The sequence below is a fragment of the Pleurodeles waltl genome, chromosome 12 (genome assembly GCF_031143425.1).
Source record: "Pleurodeles waltl isolate 20211129_DDA chromosome 12, aPleWal1.hap1.20221129, whole genome shotgun sequence".
Lineage (NCBI taxonomy): Eukaryota > Metazoa > Chordata > Amphibia > Caudata > Salamandridae > Pleurodeles > Pleurodeles waltl.
The window spans coordinates 27,380,463-27,403,340 of NC_090451.1; the positions used below are offsets into that span (position 1 = coordinate 27,380,463).

General features: G+C 47.0%; 1 protein-coding gene across 1 annotated transcript in view; it reads right to left on the minus strand.

Annotated features, from left to right (window-relative positions):
* Positions 1-3,003: 3,003 nt before the first annotated feature.
* The window catches only part of CDC34 (cell division cycle 34, ubiqiutin conjugating enzyme), a 34,602-nt gene continuing 14,727 nt past the window's right edge, over positions 3,004-22,878 (minus strand). The window contains exons 3-5 of the mRNA XM_069215758.1: positions 18,549-18,646; positions 9,081-9,215; positions 3,004-4,172 (exon numbers count right to left, since the gene is read on the minus strand). Of these exons, the coding sequence (XP_069071859.1) occupies positions 3,956-4,172; positions 9,081-9,215; positions 18,549-18,646 (450 nt within the window). The 3' untranslated portion in view covers positions 3,004-3,955. The remainder of the gene's footprint in view (positions 4,173-9,080; positions 9,216-18,548; positions 18,647-22,878) is intronic.

The following is a 22,878-nucleotide window of genomic DNA, read 5'->3' on the forward strand; positions in this document are numbered from 1 at the left end:
TTTGTTACAAATGGAACCTCTGGTGCGACCCAAATTAGGACACCTCGGGCATAGGCTGAGTCGCCTGTATCATAAGTTTGACCACCCCATCTTTTACAAACTTGAACCAACTCTCCTTTGGCAAGGTGAGTCTCCTGAAGACAGGTGAAGTGACCATGGCGGTGTCCAAGATACACATAGAATTTATGCCTCCAGACTGGTGTGGCTATACCCCGAACATTCCATGTGAGTGTGTTATAAGTTGCAGCCATGAGAGCAGTGTGTAAATGTCCAAATGCATGGCATTGCCATTGTCCCCCTTCCGATGACCCCCCTCTTTGCCTGCACACCTACACCGCGTTTTCCAGACAGTAATGTATAACACTGTAATACAAACATCATGAACAACTCCCTTTCCCCAGGCCGGAGTGCTTAACAACGCCATGCCAACCCTATTGAAGTAGAACAACAAATAGTTGATCAACGTCCAATGGGCATATAGGTCCCCGCGGAACAGTTCTTCGGGGGTGGGGGTCAAGGATGGAGTAGGAGTGAGCACAGTGTGGGCCCACATAAGATGAGATACAGCTGCTGGGTCCTTGGCCCTATTAATCTTCTCTCTCTTCGAGGCGGAGTCAGGATCTTTCAGTCAAGCACTCTCCAGCCACATGCTGATGTACCGTGTAATAGACAAACAGATTTACAGGTCGCCTGCAGATCTTGGAGTGAACTGTGGCCCTTTATGGAATGGAGTGCCAAATGAGAGCGAGCTACCAGTGTCAGAGCCAGAGTCGGTCATCGACTCAGCACGCAGGGCCACAAACGGGTTTGTATTGCAGGAGGTGGCCTCTGTGACCGCTCTCGCTTGTTCAGCCGCCACTTAATCTCTAGTTGGGTTAGCTCCAGGCAATCTCTTTTTTCGATTCCTGGATTTGAGTGTTATCTAGTCTACGTGTTCTTGATTCTCCGACAATGCACTCACCAAATTCTTGGCGCGGAGCCAAGTCCGTACTTCCTCCAGGGAGGGGAAGACATGACTCATTTAGCCGTTTATTATACAAAGCTCTGCCAGGAGCAGCAGGGCATACATCAGGTAGAGGTTGTTTTACATTAAGGTAAGAGTTTCTTTGTCGCTGTACCGCCATGGTGAAGTCAGGACACGCTGTGATTGGAGTATTTTCATACTGCCAGGGTCCTTTGGTTCGGAACCGCTGCAGTAGCAAGTCTCGGTCCCAATAATTAAGCAACTGGGCTATTACTGGTTTGGGTGGGGCACTGGAGGGCGACCCGGTATGTGGTGCCCTCTCTCAAAGGAAAAGAATTTCGGTGTTATGCTTTCCAGCACCGTTTCTGTGAGCCAGGTTTCAAGGAAAAGTTCTATGCTAGGGCTTTCAGTGCGCATAGGGAAGCCCAGGAGACTAATATTGTTGCGTCTGGAGCACCCTTCCACATCTTCAGCTCTACGTTGCAGTGCAGCCACTTCATCTTCCACTTGCTGTAGTCAAGTGTGAACATCCTGCACTGTTGGCCACACAGTGGCGAGAGTGGACTGTTTTCTCCACGCGTTCCACTAGTTTGCGATGGTCAGCACATAGTAGACTAACTTCTATAGAGATTGTATCAATCCTAGACTCAAGAGGTTTTGGTATCTAGGGTGGCTTGAGGTACCTTGTCAAATTTCACAGAGTGTGTTTGAAGCGTAGTCTCGAGGTGTCGGAGGCTCTCCAAGGTATTGTCCGGGGGACTGGTAGATTGCAACACTTTACATGTCCCCGCCGATGGCAGTCTGAGAGATTTAGACTTTCCCATCATGTTAGGCATGAGCCAGGAGTACAACAGGATGACAAGACACCAAATCTGGTGATAGGCCCCACCTGGATCAGTTATAGAGTGGTATTTTTCCATACAGAGATGTACGTAGCCCACAAGGTACTTCTTCCCCGTGGTCAGTAATGTCCTGCCTTAAGTGTCCCAACCTAAACAAGCAGTATAGTTCCAGGTGCCGGGTCGCGTTGATGGATGCCAAGCAAGGATCGGAGCGCCTCCGTCCCAAGTGGTGAACCCCGCACAACTGCCTCTCCGGCGTAGCCCATCAGCAGAGTCCTGTCTGGCCAGATCTCTTCTGCAGCCTTGAGGAGGTCAGGAGCAGGCCCCGGCGTTCAGACGCAGGTATTTAATGCGCCCGCCGCCTCTGCGTGTTTTTCTCCAGCCCCGGGCCCTGTTACTGTGCACGCTCCGTGGCCCCAGACCCAAGCAGGTCTAGAGGATTCCCGGATCGGAGCACCAGCAGCTCAGCAGGTGCACTCACTGCTGACTCCTGAGCAACCAAGATCAGCTCGCTCCGTCCGGCAGAAGCTCCAGTGTGCGGCAACAAGGACTGTTGGGCTCCCAGGAGGCGGACACCAGCCTTCACTGCAGGATAATTACAGGGCACACCCGGAGCTCTGCTCTCATGTCTAGGGCGGTCACCATCTTGGCCATCCCACTTTCCATTGTTGGCACTTCAATTGTTGCTATGTAGAGCACTAGTCTTTCCTCATTTTGCAGAAATGGTTCATACTCTTTCTACGGTAGAAAGGGTGAATAATGTAATGTAGTAACTGCGCATGTTCTATGTTTATTGCAGTAACAACTAGCAATTGAATAAATGCTCCTTTTGTCATCATACCAGATGTGCAGAAGCACAATGACTGACCTATAAAAAATGTGCATCTTCCACGAGGGACCTCCTGCTGAGCTTTCATGATTAGAAAATGTGTCTTGGACGGGTGATCAGGGCGCAAAGTGAGAGGCTCCTAGAGCTATTCGAGAATGGATACTTACAAACGTCACAGTAGTCACAGAGGGTGCTGGAAAAGATGCAGCTGCTTATATTATTTTCTAACCAGAACAGGGGGATTGTGTCAATCACTTCTCCACCCAAGAGTAAAAGAAGAACACATACCAAACTTTCATAAGTTTGACATATTTTAGCTTACCTCTTCCACCACTACCACTCAGAAATCGTAGCAAGTCACCAGATACTTCCACAAAGTACATTAGTTTTATTTTTTTTAATTAAATAATTTCAAAAAATGAACAAAAACATTCAAAACAATACCTTACACAATAAAATATAAAGACGATAAAGTAACTCCACCCACGACCAAGCAACCAAGAAGGTTAAGACTGCGTTGGTCAAACACCTCCCTGGCCCTCTCGCCAACAGGCACACTGCTACCATGCTCTGCTTTATAGGAAGGGCACAGCCCATGTACCGATGATGCCGAACTAAGCTCTCCATCAAGGATACAGAAATCTCAACACCCAAATTCAATCTGAGCACGGGCATCTGCATGGCAAAGCGAGGAACCCCAGGATTGCAAAACACTGGTGGGGGCGAAGCACATCACAGTACAAGCAAACACCCCTCCACCAGTAAAAGTATTCATTAGTCATCCAATCTGCCCAAGTCTGATTGGCCACTCTAAAGCTCCCTGAAGCAATGCAGGGAAAGAGGAGTCCGATGGCCGACGGGAAACAAAGGTAACATCTAGAAAGTCAACATTAGGGCAGTGAAAGGCATCCAACACAGTGGGTGTTAACTAGACAGACACTTATGCAAAAACCTGCTGTATACCACAAGCCCCTGAGACCGCACACCCACATCCTCGTCCTGCAGCGCCCTAAATGTACAGACTCCATAGTGCCAGCTTTTAAGGGTCCATTCCTCATCGCCATGCAACTAATTCAGGCCAAACAGTACGAGGCTGCTGGAGCCGCGACAACTCTCAAAAGTCTGACGACACGACTGCCTGTTAAAGTTTTTTTTGACAGAAAGCCTTTTTAAGCAGAAGATGCTCCCAGGGTTAAAAGCACCAGTTGTGGTGAAAGGAAATGCATCCAAACCCAAGTACATGTTCTAGATTGTGGGGGACAGTTGGTGTGTGTGGGGAGCTGGGAGTGGCTAGGGATCTCCAGTTTGATGCAGCTGGTGTCAGGACTCCTCATTCCCAGAGTCATCTTCGTCCTCAAAGCAGCTGTCCCCATCCTCGTCCTCCTCCATGTCATCCTCCTCATAGTAGTCATCGTAGAAGAGGTCGGAGCCCTCGTCAGGCGCCGGAGCCTTGGTTTTCACGCAGTACTCTGCCAGAGTGGTGGGCACCTTCACCCCATCGCGGTCGGCGTCAGCCTTGGTGGCCTGCACTTGTTTCCTGGAGATGAGGAGCAGTTTAGAGAAGGGAGGGCGGGAGAAGGGGCAAAAGTACTGATTAATTCACACAACATTGCAGACCGCCTGCTAATAGCAAAGCACATGCAAAACGTCAACTTGGTCAAGATCACATGAGCAGTATCTAGGCACTGGGTCAAAAATATCAGCTTCACACCAAGAAATAGCCTTTACCTGCACTCGCCACAGAGGGTCTCAAGACCCCTTCACTGTGCAAATACCACAGCATGGGTGCAGATCGCCACACAAGAGCATCATCACAAAGCCTTAAGGGCACAGCCAGGTGACAGGTTTAACTGCTCTCATCACTATTTGTTTCATGAATTCTAAGCTGCACCAAACAAAAAGTCCGCACTTTTTGAAATCTACATAAGGTAACAACAGTAAACGGGCACAGACCTGGAACCTGCATTTATACCAACCCATAATTCCCAAGTGCTGCATAATGAGAATCTGAGACTGAAAGGCAATCAGAAGATTTTCTAGAGAGCCTCTTTACCAGTTTTCTTTTTTTCTTTGGCGCAGCATACACAGCCTGTGCATATTTATCTTACAATTAGACATTTCAGTACAAGTTCACCATGAATCTCAGGCCACCTGAAGCCTGGTGCACAAAGCACATGGGCAAAGCTCACTTAAGCATCCATTAGACAGCCAAGTCACATGAGCTTCCGTCTCCTTTTCAAGGTGGGTTTGGATGAAAAGCCGCAAGTGTTGATAGATGTTTAACAAGAGTTAGGAATGGGTTTTCCGGCACAAGACTGGTGCTCAATTGAAGCAGCAATGCACAGTGTGTGCTGGTTTCACAGAGAGCTCCTCCGCATAGATATGCAAATGTGGGTAGATAGCACGAGAAGCAAACGAAACATGGAGGAGCCAGGGCGTGAGCCCCCTCATGTGTACCACCTCAGACAGCCAGGGTACAACTCAGACATGTATTAATCGCCCCTCTGTGAGGAGCAGAGACAGACAGTATGTCAGATGGGCGACTGCTACAGGGAAAGCACGACATACCAACCAATGAGCTGCTGCTTTCTGTGCTGCTAGTCTTGTGCTGACAGACCTACTCGCTGCTTTCTGTGCTGCAAGTCTTGTGTGGACAGACCTACATGTAAACTGTGCTGAAAGTCTTGGGTGGATAGACCTATATGCTGCTGCCTGGGCTGCAAATCTTGCATGGATTGATCTACGTGGTGTTGCTGCCTGTGCTGCAAGTCTTGTGCTGAAAGTCATGTGTGGATAGACCTATGCAGTGCTACTGCAAGTCTTTTGTGAAGAGACCGAAGTGATGCTGCTGTCTGTGCTGCAAGTCTTGCGTGGGCAGCTACGTGCTGCTGGCGTCTGTGCTGCAAGTCTTGATCGGATAGACCTACGCGCTGCTGCCACCTGTGCTGCAAATATAGTGCAGACAGACCTACGTGCTGCTGCATGTGCCGCAAGTCTTGCGTGGAAAGACTTACACGCTAACTGTGCTGCAAGTCTTGCCTGGATAGACCGATGTGCTGCTGCTGCATGGGATGCAAGTCTTGTGTGGATAAATCTACGTGCTGCTGCCTGGGCTACAAGTCGTGTGGATAGACCTATGCAGTGCTACTGCCTGTGCTGCAAGTCTTGTGTTGAGAGACCTAGGTGCTGCTGCTGTCTGTGCTGCAAGTCTTGGCAATAGACCTACGCTTTGATGTTGCCTAGGCTGCAAGTCTTGAGTAGACAGACCTAAGTGCTGCTGCTGCCTTGGCTGCTGTCTTGTGTGAAGAGACCCAAGCGCTACTGCTGCTTGGGCCACAAGTCCTGTGTGAAGAGACCTAAGCGTTGCAGCTGCCTGAGCTGCAAGTCTTGTGTGGATAGATCCACGCACTGCTGCTTGGGCTGCAAGTCTAGTGCGGACAGACCTATGCCCTGCTGTCTTTGCTGCAGTGTTGTGAAGATAGACCTGCCCACTGCTGTTTGGGATGTAAGTCATGTGGACAGACCTACACGCTGCTGCCGTCTGTGCTGCAAGTCTTTTGTGGATAAACCTACATGCTGCTGCTGCCTCAGCTGCAAGACCAGTACGGATAGACCTATGCACTGCTGCCTTGGCTGCAGGTCTTGTGGAGAGAGCTACACAGTGCTGCTGCTTGTGCTGCAAGTCTTGTGTGAATAGGACTTATGCACTGCTGCTCCTTGGGCCGCAAGTCTTGTGCGGATAGACCCGTGTGCTGCTGCTGCCTGTGCTGTAATTGTTGTACAGATAGACCTATGCGCTGCTGCTGCCTGGGCTGCTGTTGTGTGTGAAGAGACCTAAGTGCTCCTTCTGCCTGTGCTGTAAGTCTTGTGTGGACAGACCTAAGCGCTGCTGCAAGCCTTGAGTCGACAGAGCTGTGCGCTGCTGCCTGTGCGGTAAGTTTTGTGCAGACAGACCTACGCGCGCTGCCTGGGGTGCAGGTCTAGTGTGGCTAAACCTTCCCGCTGTTGTCTGTGATGCAATTCTAGAGTGGAAAGACCTACGAGGTGTTCCTGTCTGTACTGCAAGTCTTATGCGGACAGACCTACGCACTGCTGTCTGTGCGGCAAGTCTTGTGCGGATAGATCTATGAGCTGTTTGGGCTGCAAGTCTAATGTGGCTGTACTTGTCATGAGTATGGGTAAGCCTGCAGCGCCGAATGAGCTGTACCTGGTGGTTGGAAATGGAACCTTCTGCAGGGTTATCCCCAAACTTTCTGCCTTTCTCTTCTAATTTTTCAGACCCTCTTTTTGGTGGCTTTAGGACTCTGGGCACTTTACCACTTATAATCAGTCCTAAAACTTGGTATAATTGGTTTACACCAGTTTGGCTTATTTCATTTACCTGTAAGTCCCTTGTAAATTGGTACACCATATACCCCAGAGCCTGTGAATTAAATGCTAATAGTTGTCCTTCGGCACTGATTGCACCACCCACAGAAAAAGCCTTTCAAACTTGTTTCAAGCCTGCCACTACAGGACCTGCATGCACAGTTTACTGGCACACTGATTGGCAAGTCAAACTACCTGCCAAAGACTAAACTTCCTTTTTTTTTTACTACACCTAAGTCACCCCTAAGGTAGGCCCTAGATAGCCCTACGGGCAGGGTATGTATGTAAAAGGTAGGACATATATTTCTATGTGTTATATGTCCTAGTAGTGACAGTCTATTTTGTTTTTCACTGCAGTGAGTGCCGCTCCTCCCATAGGTTTACATTGGGAATTCCCTTCTATATACCCAAGTGGTCATTTCTTATCTTGAAGGAGTAGCGTGGGCATGTTTGGAATGATCGTGAGAAATCCTGCTTACTGGTGTCAGTGGATTTTACATTGGTATTTTATAATTGCCACTTTTGGAAAGTGGGTATTTCTCTGTGCTTCTAAATCTAGTGCTTTGCAGCATGACTCCAATCCACGTCTAGGGCAGAGTGGCAGCTACACTTTGTGCTTACTTTCCAGACAGCCATCACACAGGAGAGGATGGGTGCATCTGCATACCGATAGTCTTCCTGGGCTGGGCGAAAGGGAGGCGGGACGCACTTACATTTGTATAGGCTGTGTCCTGCCTTCACACAAAGGGCTTGTTTAACCCAGACTAAATGTGTGGAGCCAAAGTAGGGCACAAGGAAAACCCCTAGAACTGGTCAGACTTTGCTGGAAACTTCTCCCCTTCTAGAAACAGGGAATCTGGAGTATAAGTAGAGGGGCTTTGACCCCATGAATTTGAGAGCGCACTTTTGGAACTGGGACTGCACCTCTGTCAGAAGAACTGCTGGACTGCATAAAAGACTCATCGGGGCAGCTCTTCAGTTGCTGCCCTGCCACCTGCTGCTGTTGGGTGGCATAAATAACTCACTGGATTGCTTTTCTTCTAGTTGCCCTTCTACCAGCTGCTCCCTGACCTGCCACCCTCCCGTTCAAGGTACTGGGGTACAGTCGGGAGGAACTGGCATTGGGTCTGCTTGTTTGGCTGTGCCTCCCTCCTCCCCCCATTATAACTCAGTGTGTGCCCCCTTCTCTGGCCCCACCAGTGCGATCCCATGCAAGGTGCGGAGCTAAGGATCGCAGGGGCATTGGTGGCAGTCTTCAGAGACCCATGCGTTTCTTTCTGATCTAACCTGCGCAGTTATGCTGCATGTGTGTACTTTCTAGAAAAATGAATTTGCCAGCTCAGGATATCCGCTCAAGGATCTATGGTGCCCTGGGATGAAGTGTGTGTATTTCACTGCACTGATACTAAGTTGCCTGCGGGGACACTTAGCAGTCTGTGTGTGAATATTGTATTACATGCCCCGATGGTTGCAAATGCATGTTGGGTGGGGCCAATAAGGACCTGGACAACTAGTATAAATTCTGTGTTGGCATGATATGCACAGCATTTCTAAACCCTACTACCTGGCTGTACATCCTCAGGGTAATATTATTCAAGAATTGCACCACATGCCCAATGTGTATGACGTTTAATGACTTTGGACTAAGGCTAACTACAATATAGGACATATTTTTGCATAACCCTTAGTGCAGTCTCTTTTGTGGTGTATTTATTGTGTCACTGGTGAGTGTTGCGCAATTACTTTACACATAACCTCCGAGGATAAGCCCGACGGCTCTGTGCCAAGCTACCAGGGGGTGAGCACAGGTTATCGTTGGTGTGTAACTTACTCACCCGGACTAGAGTGTTGGGCTCTGCCTCGCTAAGGTGCGTACCCTACACAACCAGAAACCCCATTTCTAAAACTGGTCTGCATACAAGGATGCCTGCACTTCCATGAATGTGTAACGCAAGAATTAATCGCTTTGAATACTTAAGTCGACAACACATACCAACAAAATGTGATAAAGAAAAGTACTAGACAACCACCATACTGACCGTGCCCTGCATCTAGCAGAGTTTGTTGCTTGCCTCACCTAATGATGTCTGCATACTCGCGATCGCGGCCTTTGCTGTCCTTCCACTTCCTGTACATGACTGAGGCATCTACGTTTGCTGGCGAGAAGGTATTTGGCTCATTCAGTAAAGAGATGACACTAAGCAGGATGGTTCTGGGGGACAGACAGAAGGCAGGGGATGTTAGAGTATTGGAATGTGTGCAAGGAATCAGGCTTTTACTTCTTGTACCCTGAATATCAGACCAAAGTTAGATGTCGAGGAGATTATAAAAATGTGTCTTCAGTGATCAGCCAACCAGGTGCCCTCAATAGACATCATTTCAAATATCCAGTGTAACGCTGCTGTGCATGGAGAATTTAATGCAGTTGGAATGGTTTTACAAACCAAGTTACAGTTAAACGTAAATGCAAAGAGTTCCTCACTGATCTGCCTTAAAACAACGAATGTCTAAGCCCACCTTGCCTGACTCGAAGTTTAAAAGAGTTTGCTTTCCTATACATCCTGAAGATGGCGAAGGCCACCAGGTAGGGCCGGACTTCATCAAGAGGCACTCTGTCACCATGTGCAGCCATAAGTGATCAGACACCGAAGAAGATGAGGGCGTGCAGGAAAGAGGTGCTCTAAACCCTTCTTCACTGTTCTAATCCTTAACTGGTAGGGGTGGCAGAGCTCAGGATTGAAGCACACTGTGAGCCATGCATGGAGATCAGTGCCGGGAATTATTCTTTTAAGGCCTTTCGTAAATACCTTAATCACAGGTATCCTGAACAGTGATAAGTGCTGTCTACTTTATAGATAAGCAGCTACCGCAGCCAGGTGTGGTCGTATTGATGTGTACGCTAACCCACAAGTGTGTGAATGAAGCAAAGAGCAAACAATATTTTGAATAGTTGCGTTGAAGGGGTCAATGTTTGTTTTGAAAATAGAAAACAAATCTTTTCCATTTAGCAGCATAGCATACTCTAGTTGTAGGCCTACGTGCTTCTTTAGGAATCATCATGCATTCTGTAGGTAAGTTCAAATATCTAAACTCTAGGACTTCAGGAGCCAAATCACAAGATTGAGATCTCTGGGACTTGGGTGCCTGATTTCTGAGTGAGAAGGTCAGGACCTAGGGGGAGCTTCTCACGGGGAACTACGGACAGTTCGAGTAGGGTTCTGAACCACAGTTGACGTGCCCAAGTGGGAGCTACTAGAATGAGAAAAAGATCTGCCTGAGCTGCCTCACCACAAATGGAAAGGGGAGTGGTGGAAAAGCGCAGGCAAATATCCCTGACCAGTTAGTTAATCCATAGAGGACTCGAGGATGGAGTTCCTATTTGTGGACTTGTTGCCGCATCCTGCTGTGCAGGTCGTTAAAGTCATTGTCCATCCATGGGAGGTGTTCTACTAACAAGTGAATCTGATATTGAACTGCCCAATGCCAGACTGTCTGAGATAGGTGTGACAACTGTAAAGAGTTGTATGTTGAGGATATAACCTAGCTGGCGAAAATGAAGTGTTGGGGTGTGCTGAAAGCACAGCGGGAGTGAATTGGACTTGATTAGCCAATCGTCCAGATACGTAAAGACATGAATGCTCTGCCTGCGTAGATCTGCTGCAACTACCGCCAGGCATTTCGTGAATACATGAGGTGCAGTTGCTACTCCAAAAGGGAGTACTTCGAACTGATAATGTCTTCCCTGTATTACAAATCTGAAACATTTTCTGTGGGATAGATGTATTAGGATATGGAAATATGCATCCTTTAAATCCAGTGCAGACATGAAGTCTCCTTGTTGTAATAGAGGTATTAGGTCTTGGAGAGTTCCCATATGGAAATGTTCTGATAAAATGTAGCGATTTAACGGTCGGAGATCCTGTATTGGTCGCAGTGATCTGTCCCTTTTGAGAATAAGGAAGTAGAGTGAATACACTCTTGTTACTCTCTGATGAACTGGGGCTATTTCTATTGCCTCTTTTTGAAGGAGAGCTTGCACTTGCCGATTTAGTAATTGTAGGTGTTCTACAGAGTTTGTTTGCGCGAGGTGTTGCTAGAAGTTAAAAGAGCTCTTATGTATTATATTGATAGGACTAAAAGTTTTACAAAATCCAAAAAACTTTTTATAGCATTTTCAATGCCTCACAAAGGCAACCCAATCTCAAAAAACGGGATAGCTAGATGGATAGTCAAGTGTATTCAAACTTGTTACCTACATCACAACCATTCATTAACCACTACTGTGTAGATATTTTACCTCATCAACAAGCAAATGTTGGCTAGGCAGTGCTCAGGACACTTTTTAAAATTACTCCGACTCCTACAGGATAGCCACGCTTACTGGGAGAGGACTGCTTTACAGTCTATGCACAGCATGTGTATCTACAGCCACACATGCCATTGAAGGAAAAATGTCACTTACCCAGTAGACATCTGGTCATGGCATGTCATGCTGTAGATTCACATGCGCCCTCCCATCTCCCCGGAAGCCTGTGGTTGTTGTATGACAATTATTGGACATATGTATATGCACTGCATGGACAACCTTTTCTATTATTTTATATATATATATATATATATATATATATATATATATATATATATATCACATATACACACACACACACACATATGGAAAATGTCACTTACCCAGTGTACATCTGTTCGTGGCATTAGTCGCTGCAGATTCACATGCTGTGCACATCCCGCCATCTGGTGTTGGGCTCGGAGTGTTACAAGTTGTTTTTCTTCGAAGAAGTCTTTTCGAGTCACGAGACTGAGCGACTCCTCCCATTTCGGCTCCATTGCGCATGGGCGTCGACTCCATCTTAGATTGTTTTCCCCCGCAGAGGGTGAGGTAGGAGTTGTGTATGCTAGTAATAGTGCCCATGCAATGGAGTAATATACATAATGTAGTTTAAAGTAATATATTTTCAAATTTACAAATGTTCAAGATCAACTTCTTAACGGCTACAGGCTCCCGGGGAGGCGGGAGGGCGCATGTGAATCTGCAGCGTTTCATGCCACGAACAGATGTACACTGGGTAAGTGACATTTTCCGTTCGATGGCATGTGTAGCTGCAGATACACATGCTGTGCATAGACTAGTAAGCAGTTATCTCCCCAAAAGCGGTGGTTCAGCCTGTAGGAGTTGAAGTTGTTTGAAACAATGTTCGTAGTACTGCTTGACCTACTGTGGCTTGTTGTGCCGTTAACACATCTACACAGTAGTGTTTGGTAAATGTATGAGGCGTAGACCATGTTGCTGCCTTACATATTTCGGTCATTGGAATATTTCCTAGAAAGGCCATGGTAGCACCTTTCTTTCTGGTTGAGTGTGCCTTTGGTGTAATAGGCAGTTCTCTCTTTGCTTTAAGATAGCAGGTTTGAATACACTTAACTATCCATCTAGCAATGCCTTGTTTAGAAATTGGATTACCTGTATGAGGTTTTTGGAAAGCAACAAATAATTGTTTTGTTTTTCGAATTAGTTTTGTTCTGTCAATGTAGTACATTAACGCTCTTTTGATGTCTAATGTATGTAGTGCTCTTTCAGCTACAGAGTCTGGCTGTGGGAAGAACACTGGTAATTCTACTGTTTGATTCAAGTGGAACGGTGATATAACTTTTGGTAAAAATTTAGGATTTGTCCGTAGAACTACTTTATGCTTGTGTATTTGAATAAATGGTTCTTGTATGGTAAATGCTTAAATTTCACTCACTCTTCTTAGAGATGTGATGGCAATTAAAAATGCAACTTTCCATGTTAAGTATTGCATTTCACAAGAGTGCATGGGCTCAAAAGGTGGACCCATGAGTTGTGTTAAGACAATGTTGAGGTTCCATGAAGGAACTGGTGGTGTTCTTGGTGGTGTAATTCTCTTTAGTCCTTCCATAAACGCTTTTATGACTGGTATCCTAAATAGTGAGGTTGAGTGCGTAATTTGCAGGTAAGCTGAAATTGCGGTAAGATGTATCTTTATGGAAGAGAAAGCTAGCTTTGACTTTTGCAAATGTAGTAAGTAACTTACGATGTCTTTGGCAGAAGCGTGTAAGGGTTGAATTTGATTATTATGGCAGTAATAAAAAAATCTTTCCCACTTATTTGCATAGCAATGTCTAGTGGTAGGTTTTCTAGCTTGTTTTATGACCTCCATACATTCCTGTGTAAGGTCTAAGTGTCCGAATTCTAGGACTTCAGGAGCTAAATTGCTAGATTCAGAGATGCTGGATTTGGATGTCTGATCTGTTGTTTGTGTTGTGTTAACAGATCTGGTCTGTTTGGTAGTTTGACATGAGGCACTACAGAGCGGTCTAGTAGTGTTGTGTACCAAGGTTGTCTTGCCCATGTTGGCGCTATCAGTATGAGTTTGAGTTTGTTTTGACTCAATTTGTTTACCAGATATGGAAGGAGTGGGAGAGGGGGAAAAGCGTAAGCAAATATCCCTGACCAGCTCATCCATAACGCATTGCCCTGAGACTGATCTTGTGGGTACCTGGATGCGAAGTTTTGTCATTTTGCGTTTTCCTTTGTTGCAACTAGATCCATTTGTGGTGTTCCCCAATTCTGGAAATATTTGTTTAGTATTTGGGGGTGAATCTCCCATTCGTGGATCTGTTGGTGATCCCGAGAGAGATTGTCTGCTAACTGGTTCTGAATTCCTGGAATAAATTGTGCTATTAGGCGAATGTGGTTGTGAATCGCCCAATGCCATATTTTTTGTGCCAGGAGACACAACTGTGTTGAGTGTGTCCCTCCCTGTTTGTTTAGGTAATACATTGTTGTCATGTTGTCTGTTTTGACAAGAATGTGTTTGTGGCTTATTATGGGTTGAAATGCTTTTAGCGCTAGAAATACTGCCAGTAGTTCTAAGTGATTTATGTGAAACTGTTTTTGCGGAGTGTCCCATTGTCCTTGGATGCTGTGTTGATTGAGGTGTGCTCCCCACCCTATCATGGAGGCATCTGTTGTTATTACATATTGTGACACTGGGTCTTGGAAAGGCCACCCTTGGTTTAAATTTATACTGTTCCACCATAGAAGCGAGATGTATGTTTGGCGGTCTACCAACACCAGATCTAGAAGATGACCCTGTGCCTGTGACCATTGTGATGCTAGGCACTGTTGTAAGGGCCGCATATGCAACCTTGCGTTCGGGACAATGGCTATGCATGAGGACATCATGCCTAGTAGTTTCATCACTATTTTGACTTGTATCTTTTGTTTTGGATACATGGTCTTTATTACATTGTGAAATGCTTGAACCCTTTGTGGGCTTGGAGTGGCAATCCCTTTTGCTGTGTTGATTGTCGCCCCTAAGTATTGCTGTGTTTGACACGGCAGAAGGTGTGACTTTGTGTAGTTGATTGAGAAACCTAGATTGTGGAGGATTTCTATGACGTACTTCGTGTGTTGTGAACACCGTTTTAGCGTGTTGGTTTTGACTAACCAATCGTCTACGTACGGGAACACATGTATTTGCTGCCTTCTGATATGTGCAGCTACTACTGCTAGGCATTTTGTAAAAACTCTTGGCCCAGTTGTTATTCCGAATGGCAACACCTTGAACTGGTAATGTACCCCTTGGAATACAAACCTTAGGTACTTTCTGTGTGAAGGATGTATCGGTATATGGAAATATGCATCCTTTAGGTCTAGTGTTGTCATGTAGTCTTGTTGTTTGAGCAGTGGGATTACGTCCTGTAATGTCACCATGTGAAAGTGATCTGATTTGATGTAGGTATTTAATGTTCTGAGATCTAGTATAGGTCTCAGACTCTTGTCTTTTTTGGGTATGAGAAAGTACAGAGAGTAAACTCCTGTCCCTTTTTGTTGGTTTGGTACTAATTCTATTGCTTCTTTTTGTAGCAATGCCTGAACTTCTAGTCCTAGAAGATCTATATGTTGTTTTGACATATTGTGTGTTTTCGGTGGGACGTTTGGAGGGAATTTGAGAAATTCTATGCAATAACCATGCTGGATAATTGCTGGGACCCAAGTGTCTGTTATTTCCTCCCAATGTTTGTAAAACTTGGTTAGTCTCCCCCCCCCCACAGATGTTATGTGTTGGGGATGTGTGACTTGGAAGTCACTGCTTGTGTTGAGGAGTTTTGGGACTTTGGAACTTTCCTCTATTCTTTTGGAATTGTCCCCCTTTATATTGTCCCCGAAAACGTCCCCGCTGATACTGGCTCTGGTATGTGGGTCTTGTTTGTGAGGTTGTGGGTTCTGTGCTTTGTCCTCGAAACCCCCCTCTAAACTGTGTTTTTCGAAATGTGCCTCTGCTCTGTGGGGAGTAGAGTGCGCCCATGGCTTTGGCCGTGTCAGTGTCAGTGTCTTTCTTAAGTTTTTCGATCGCAGTGTCCACCTCCGGCCCAAACAACTTCTGTCCGTTGAATGGCATATTCAGCACAGCTTGCTGTATTTCTGGTTTAAATCCTGATGTACACAGCCATGCATGTCTCCTTATTGTTACTGCTGTGTTGACAGTTCTAGCAGCTGTGTCTGCAGCATCCATTGCTGACCGTATCTGATTGTTGGAGATACTCTGTCCTTCTTCTACTACCTGCTGCGCTCTCTTTTGGAACTCCTTGGGCAAATGTTCTATAAAGTGTTGCATTTCGTCCCAATGGGCCCTATCGTATCTGGCCAACAAAGCCTGTGAATTGGCAATACGCCACTGGTTTGCTGTTTGTGCCGCCACCCTCTTGCCTGCTGCGTCGAATTTTCGACTTTCTTTATCTGGAGGTGGTGCATCCCCTGAAGTATGTGAGTTCGCTCTTTTGCGCGCTGCCCCTACTACAACTGAGTCCGGTGTTAGCTGTTGTGTGATTTACACGGGGTCTGTTGGTGGCGGTTTATATTTTTTCTCCACCCTTGGAGTAATGGCCCTTCCTTTTACAGGCTCTTTAAACACTTGTTTGGAGTGTTTTAGCATTCCGGGTAGCATAGGAAGACTTTGATACTGGCTGTGTGTGGACGACAGTGTGTTAAAAAGAAAGTCGTCTTCAATGGGCTCAGCATGCAGGCTGACATTATGAAATGCCGCTGCTCTCGACACCACCTGTGCGTAGGCTGTACTATCCTCTGGTGGCGACGGTCTAGCTGGATAACATTCAGGACTATTATCTGACACTGGTGCATCATAAAGGTCCCATGCGTCAGGGTCATCTTGACTCATTCCTGTATGAGTTGGGGATTGCATCATTGGTGGAGTGGCTACCGGTGATGGTTGCGGAGAGCATTGTGGAGATGGTGGCGGGGTTACTTGTTTAGCCACCTTTGCCTGTGGCTGCTTGTCTTTTTCTTGAAAGGCAAGTTTGCGTTTCATTTTAATCGGAGGGAGAGTACTGATCTTCCCTGTTTCTTTTTGGATATGGAGCCTTCTTTGTGTATAGTCTGGCTCTATTGTTTCCAATTCCTGTCCAAATCTATGTGTCTTCATTTGTGTGGACAGTCCTTGTTCCTCAGTGTAGGAACTTGTTTTCGGTTCCGTGGCCGGATGTTTCGGTATCGAAACCTTTTCGGCTGCTTTTTTCGGTTCCGACTAAACCTTTTTTACTTTCGGCGTCGTGGTCGCTCGGTGCCGACCCATTTCGGTGCCGCTATCTCGGTGCCGAACCTGCTCGGAGCCACTATCTCGGGCCCGAGATTGCTGTGTGGCGGTATCTCGACCGGAGTCGGATGACTTCGCCACCAGCGTTCCCTTTTTCAGTGCCGATGATAGGTCACCTATTTTTCGGGTTAAGCCATGGCCTGTTGGCGGTGGCGTCCTCTGGGCTTAAGTGGTTTTTTCGTGAGTTTTGTGTTTCGACGTCTTACTCACGGTTTTCGGCGTTTCTTCGGGATCGATCTCATCCGAGTCAGATTCCTGGATGGAGAATGTTTCTTCCTCCTCCTCGAAACGCTCTTGTCGTGTCGGCGCCGACGCCATTTTCAGTCTCCTTGCTCTTCGGTCTCTTAGTGTCTTCCTGGACCGAAACGCTTGACAGGCTTCACAAGTATCTTCCTTGTGTTCCGGCGACAAACACAAGTTACAGACCAGATACTGATCTGTATATGGATACTTGTTATGGCATTTTGGGCAGAAGCGGAATGGGGTCCGTTCCATCAGCCTTGAAGAGACACGTGGCCGGGCCGACCAGGCCCGACGGGGGATCGAAAAAACCCCAAAGGGCCACCGGAGCTCGTCAAAAGTCGGTGTCGATCTGGTGTAACTAACCCGATACCGAACACAAACAATACAGACGATTTTTCCGAGATTCTAACTAACTTTCCGACCCGAAACACGGAGCGAAAAGGAACACGTCCGAACCAGATGGCAGAAAAAAAACAATCTAAGATGGAGTCGACGCCCATGCGCAATGGAGCCGAAATGGGAGGAGTCCCTCGGTCTTGTGACTCGAAAAGACTTCTTCGAAGAAAAACAACTTGTAACACTCCGAGCCCAACACCAGATGGCGGGATGTGCACAGCATGTGTATATGCAGCTACACATGCCATCGAACACATATATACACACACACACCCAGACACACAAACACACACTCCTTACCTCACCCATCTGCTGGAAAACAATCTAACAAAGGACTCAATGCTCATGCGCAATATCGAGAGGAGGAGTCACTCGATCTTGTGACTCAAAAAGATTTAAACAAAAACAACTTCCAACACTCCGAGCCCAAAACTTGATGGCGGACTTATGCAAATCATGTGTACCTACAGCTACACATGCCATCGAACATGTTTTCTGAAACCCAATTTTCCCAGAATGTTAATACATTGCATAGTTTTATCAGTAAACCTGCAAGTTAGGAGGAAGGGTTTTGGACATTTCTTGGAAATGTTCTGTTTGTAAATAACAGTGTGCAACCACATCAAGCTTTAGTAATATATTCATTAACAGTGAGTGTTTAAAGATAAACTGAGAAACTCCTTCCCTGATGGCAATGCTATTAGTAAACTAAGAGGCAAGTAATGGATCATGTGTTCCCTATATGTGGGCTAGATTATTTTATACATGAAGCAAACGTTTAGTCTATTTAATCAAACAAAGATGTTTTTTGTACAGCAGAAATGCTAAGCTCACATATTTGAAGGCACCCTCATATATGCCAATGAAGAAAAAGGCCACTTTGTAAACTAAAATATTTGACTTAGATCACACATTGTGACCAAGTTACAGGTTAAGTATGTTACAGTTATGGTTGAGTAGATTATTCAAGTTACTCGACCTGCAGGTCTAGTAACATTTGTATGATTTTTCTAGGCCTGTGGGCTGTAAAAGCAGACACTGAGCACAGCAGCAGAGTACAACGAAGAAGTTAAGTCCTCGAGGAGCATTCAGTTCTAAAGGGGAGTGATGACAAGGGGCGGTCTGTGATCCGGCAACACACTGACCAATCAGCCACTCCCTTAGGCAGAAGGCCAGGGGGAGACCTCTGCTAAGAAGAATCATGCTAAAAGGTATCTCTAGCAACCCCACTTCCAAGCGACAGCCCTCACCTGACATTCTGGGTAGGGTTCCACCTTTCAGACGGCAGCTCTCCACTCTGAGGATCATCCACAGGAGGATGCAGGATAGAAATACAAACATCTCCGTTCTGCAAAAAGAACAACAAAGATACATTAACCTTCATAAAAATCACTTGTGGAGGAAAAAACAGCACAAGTGATGAAACTCTGACACAGCCCAACTGGCAACTTGGTGACAATGTAATTTGCACATTGGTTAGCGGGATGTTTAAGAAACACATCTGTCTTGCTGGGTCCATGAGGCGTGAACAGGGGTCCCGTGTGGACAGGGAAAGAGGTGTATATGTCCCGTGTGGACAGGGTGAGCGGTGTATACGTCCCGTGCGGACAGGGTGAGCGGTGTATACGTCCCGTGCGGACAGGGTGAGCGGTGTATACGTCCCGTGCGGACAGGGTGAGCGGTGTATACGTCCCGTGCGGACAAGGGGAAGATCCATGTGTGGATGAAGTGCTCAGAGGTTGCTTGGAGTTCTTATTTCACGGTTTTGGAGAGGGCTGAGTTCTCGGCTGGTGTCTTTTTTCACAAGAGGTGGGTTACGTGTCGTTCTGCGGTGCCTGCTGGCTGAGGTCTCCTTTAAGGTTATTTAATGTGGTGCTCTCTGTGGGGTCATGGAACAGGGCAATTCTCTGGGGCTTTTAGGTGAGGGGTGGCTTAGAGACTTAGGCCGAGTATCTTCTAACATCCTGCTCCTGGTAGGATCTATAAATTCGTACTTATACTTTTTCAGAAGTTCATAATAAATTTACATCTGCACACCGGGTCTGCCCGCTCCCGTGTCAGGCCCTGCTCCCTTGACCCGTCGTGCTCACAGAGATACAGGAGGTGCTGTTAGGTCTCGGGTAAATCCGTGGCACAGACGAAGCCATCATGCCCTGTGGGACAGAGCTAAAACTGAGGCCTCCAACAAAGGTTCATTGATTTGGAGGCCACAAGAATCCAAGGTAGTGTGGCACTCAGTGTGCTCTGCGGGTTTTAAAGCGCCTTGAGGGTCAAAGACAAGGACTCCAAGAGCATCATGTTGTCACATACGAGGACTCTGCCAGGTAGGAGGACAGTCAAAGCAACTGCTGCAAGATGTTCTGCCTCAAGCATCCCAGTGCTTTCAAAACAATGCGGACCTACCTTGTCTATTCACAACAAACCATTCAGTAAACCCATATTAAACGCACTGCAATTCACAATCTAAAGCTTAGATTGGAGAATGCGCCATAGTCCGCAGCAGACTTTGAGGGTATCAGTACATATTACATATGACAAACAGCAATACACTAAATAAATGAAAATCAAGAAACTACTGCTCACAAGAGCCTAGGCGCACCATTTCCATCAGCCCACCTGAGTAGAGCAGGACGGGTGAGTTAAGAGTCACGTCTTATCTATTTCAAGCAAAGTTTCCTGGCGCCACACGTGACATCAGAGTGTGTCAGCTTTTGGAAGCATAATGTGTGATTTATCATTACTGCAGCCCTCCTAGAGACCGTGCCCCGCTCTCGCCCATGAGCAGCAGGGACAGACCACACTGCTGACCGCTGCACATAGTGCTAACGAGAGCCAAGGCTCCTAGAGGGGACAGCGCCGCTGTAAGGTGGATGGACGAGGTGCTTTATCTCTCTCACGGCAGGGGGACAGCGTCCTCCGGGCAGCACGGTCCCGTTTCTGTCTTTAGACGTTCAGAGACCACAGCTCCACTTCCAGGCGAAGGATCTGGAGATACTCCTGCGGGATGATCCCCACCAGAGCATCCAAGGCATTGCCCTGCCGGGAGTAACACAATGTATATTTTAGCACTGCTAAAGGCAAGGCACGTAGAGTGCCTCACCGAGCCCACCTGTGCAGAAGAGGGAAGCCTGGCTTTCCAAGAGTTCACGTGATGGAGATAGAAACCCCGAGAGAGGCACCTCTGGAGAGGACCCGCCACATGCGGGCAGGAAGGAGATGCAGTAATTCCGGTGCTTTCAGGAGTAGCTGAAGCCCTGCCCAGGTGCCTTCGGGGTCTGTGCTGAGAGAGCAGACTGCTTCCAGGTTACTCTGCTAAAGAAAGGACGGCCTGATGGAACCCGACACTTATGATTACACGTTGGTGTGTAATGTACACACCCACAACTCTTCTGAAGAATGCATCCTTCTGCAGAGCCGACCTTAAGTGCACTCCCACATACTGCACAATGTTCCACACATCTCCTGTACGGACAGTGCAACAGGAGCCTTGCTCTAGCCTTAAAGAGAAAAAAAACAGCGACACTTGAAGCTGTACCCAACCTCCTGCGACACATGGAACGGGCCAAGCCTACATGCAAGGAAGGCAGCGGTCAGGGACTGGCTTCTCTGGACTAAGCCCTACTTCTTCGCCCTTGCTCTCAAGGCCATCACCCAACATGTCGCCTGAGTTGACATGCACTTCTAGAATGCCGAACCGGAAGAGCTCTCTATAGCTACATGGTACTTCCACTACTGCTCGGTCAATGGATGACGCCAGTACTCACCACAGTACCGTCCCCATTAAACTACTGCAGTGGCACCAAAGCACCAAGCACGCAACCCCTGCGACTTTGCCCACCACAGCACCAAGCGAGCAACTGTCAGCTACCTCTAGCTTCACAACACCAAGCGTGCAAGCATCCCACAGTACCACACGCACCAACACACCAAGCACGCAACCCCAGAGTACCACAAGCACCAACACCCCAAACACGCAAGCACCCCGGAGGATCAAAACAGCAAGCGTGCATGCAACTCCTGCCTACCAAGAGCACACACAATAAAAATAAAGCCCACAAACTTGCAGTATCGGAATACCACATGCACCAAAACATCAAGCACGAAACCCCAGAGTACCACACGTACCAACATCCCAAACACGCAACCCTGGAAGACCAAAACACCAAGCGTGCAATCAACTCCCGCCTATAAAGAGCACCAAGAAAAGAAAAAGAAAAAAACACACCTGCAACATCAGAGTACCACAAGCACCAACACACCAAGCACGTAACCCCGGAGGACCAAAACATCAAGCGTGCATGCAACTCCTGCCTACCAAGAGCACAAAAAAAAGCTGCATCTGAGTACCACAAGCACCAACACCCCAAACATGCAACCCTGCAACTTCGAGCACCACAACTGCCAGCTACCTCAAGCTTCTAAACACCTAGCATGAAACTCTCAAGAGAACAAAAAAAAAAAATAACAAATTTGCAACACCCAAGTACCACGAGCACCACAACACCAAGCACGAAACACCAGAGTACCACAAGCACTAACACACCAAGCACGCATCCCAGAGCACCACAAGCACCAACACACCTAGCATGCAATCCCAGAGTACCACAAGCACCAAGCATGCAACCCTAGAGTACCCCAAGTACAAAAACACCAACCACACAACCCCAGAGTACCACAAGCACCAACACACTAAGCATGCAACTCCACCAAGGCACCAAGCATGCAACCCCTGCTACTTCGAGCACCACAACACCAAGGAAGCAACTGGCAGCTACCTCCAGCTTCTAAACACCAAGCGTGAAAGACCGGTATATCAAGAGAACAAAAAAACAAAACAAAAAAAAGCTAATTTGCAACAGCAGAGTACCACAAGTACGAAAACACCAAGCATGCAACCCAGAGTACCACAAGCACCAACACACCAAGCATGCAGCACCAACACACCAAGCATGCAACTCCTGCTACTTCGAACACAACACCAAGCAAGCAACTGCCAGCTACCTCTAGCTTCAAAACACCAAGAGTGCATGCAACTCCTACTTATCAAGACAAAAAAATAAATACATAAAATGTGCTCCATTCACCAAACACACAACCCCAAAGTATCACAAACACCAAAACGCTAAGCATGCACCCCCAGAGTACCACAAGCTCCAAAATACCAAGCATGCACCCCCAGAGTACCACAAGCTCCAAAATACCAAGCAGGCAACACTAGAGTATTGCAAGTACCAACACATCAAACAAGCAACCCCAGCGTACCAAAAGTGTAAAAACTCCAAGCATGTAACCGCAGAGTACCACAAGCATCAAAACACCAATTGCATAACCCCAGAGTACCACAAGCATTAAAACACCAAGCTCTTAACCCCCAGAGTACTACAAGCAGCAAAACACCAAGCAATTAACCCCAGAGTACCACAAGCAGCAAAACACCAAGCACTCAACCATAAGCAGCAAAACACCAAGCGCTTAACCCCAGAGTACCAAAAGCAGCAAAACACCAAGCACTTAATCCCAGAGTACCAAAAGCAGCAAACCACCAAGCACACAACCCCAGAGTACCACAAGCAGCAAAAC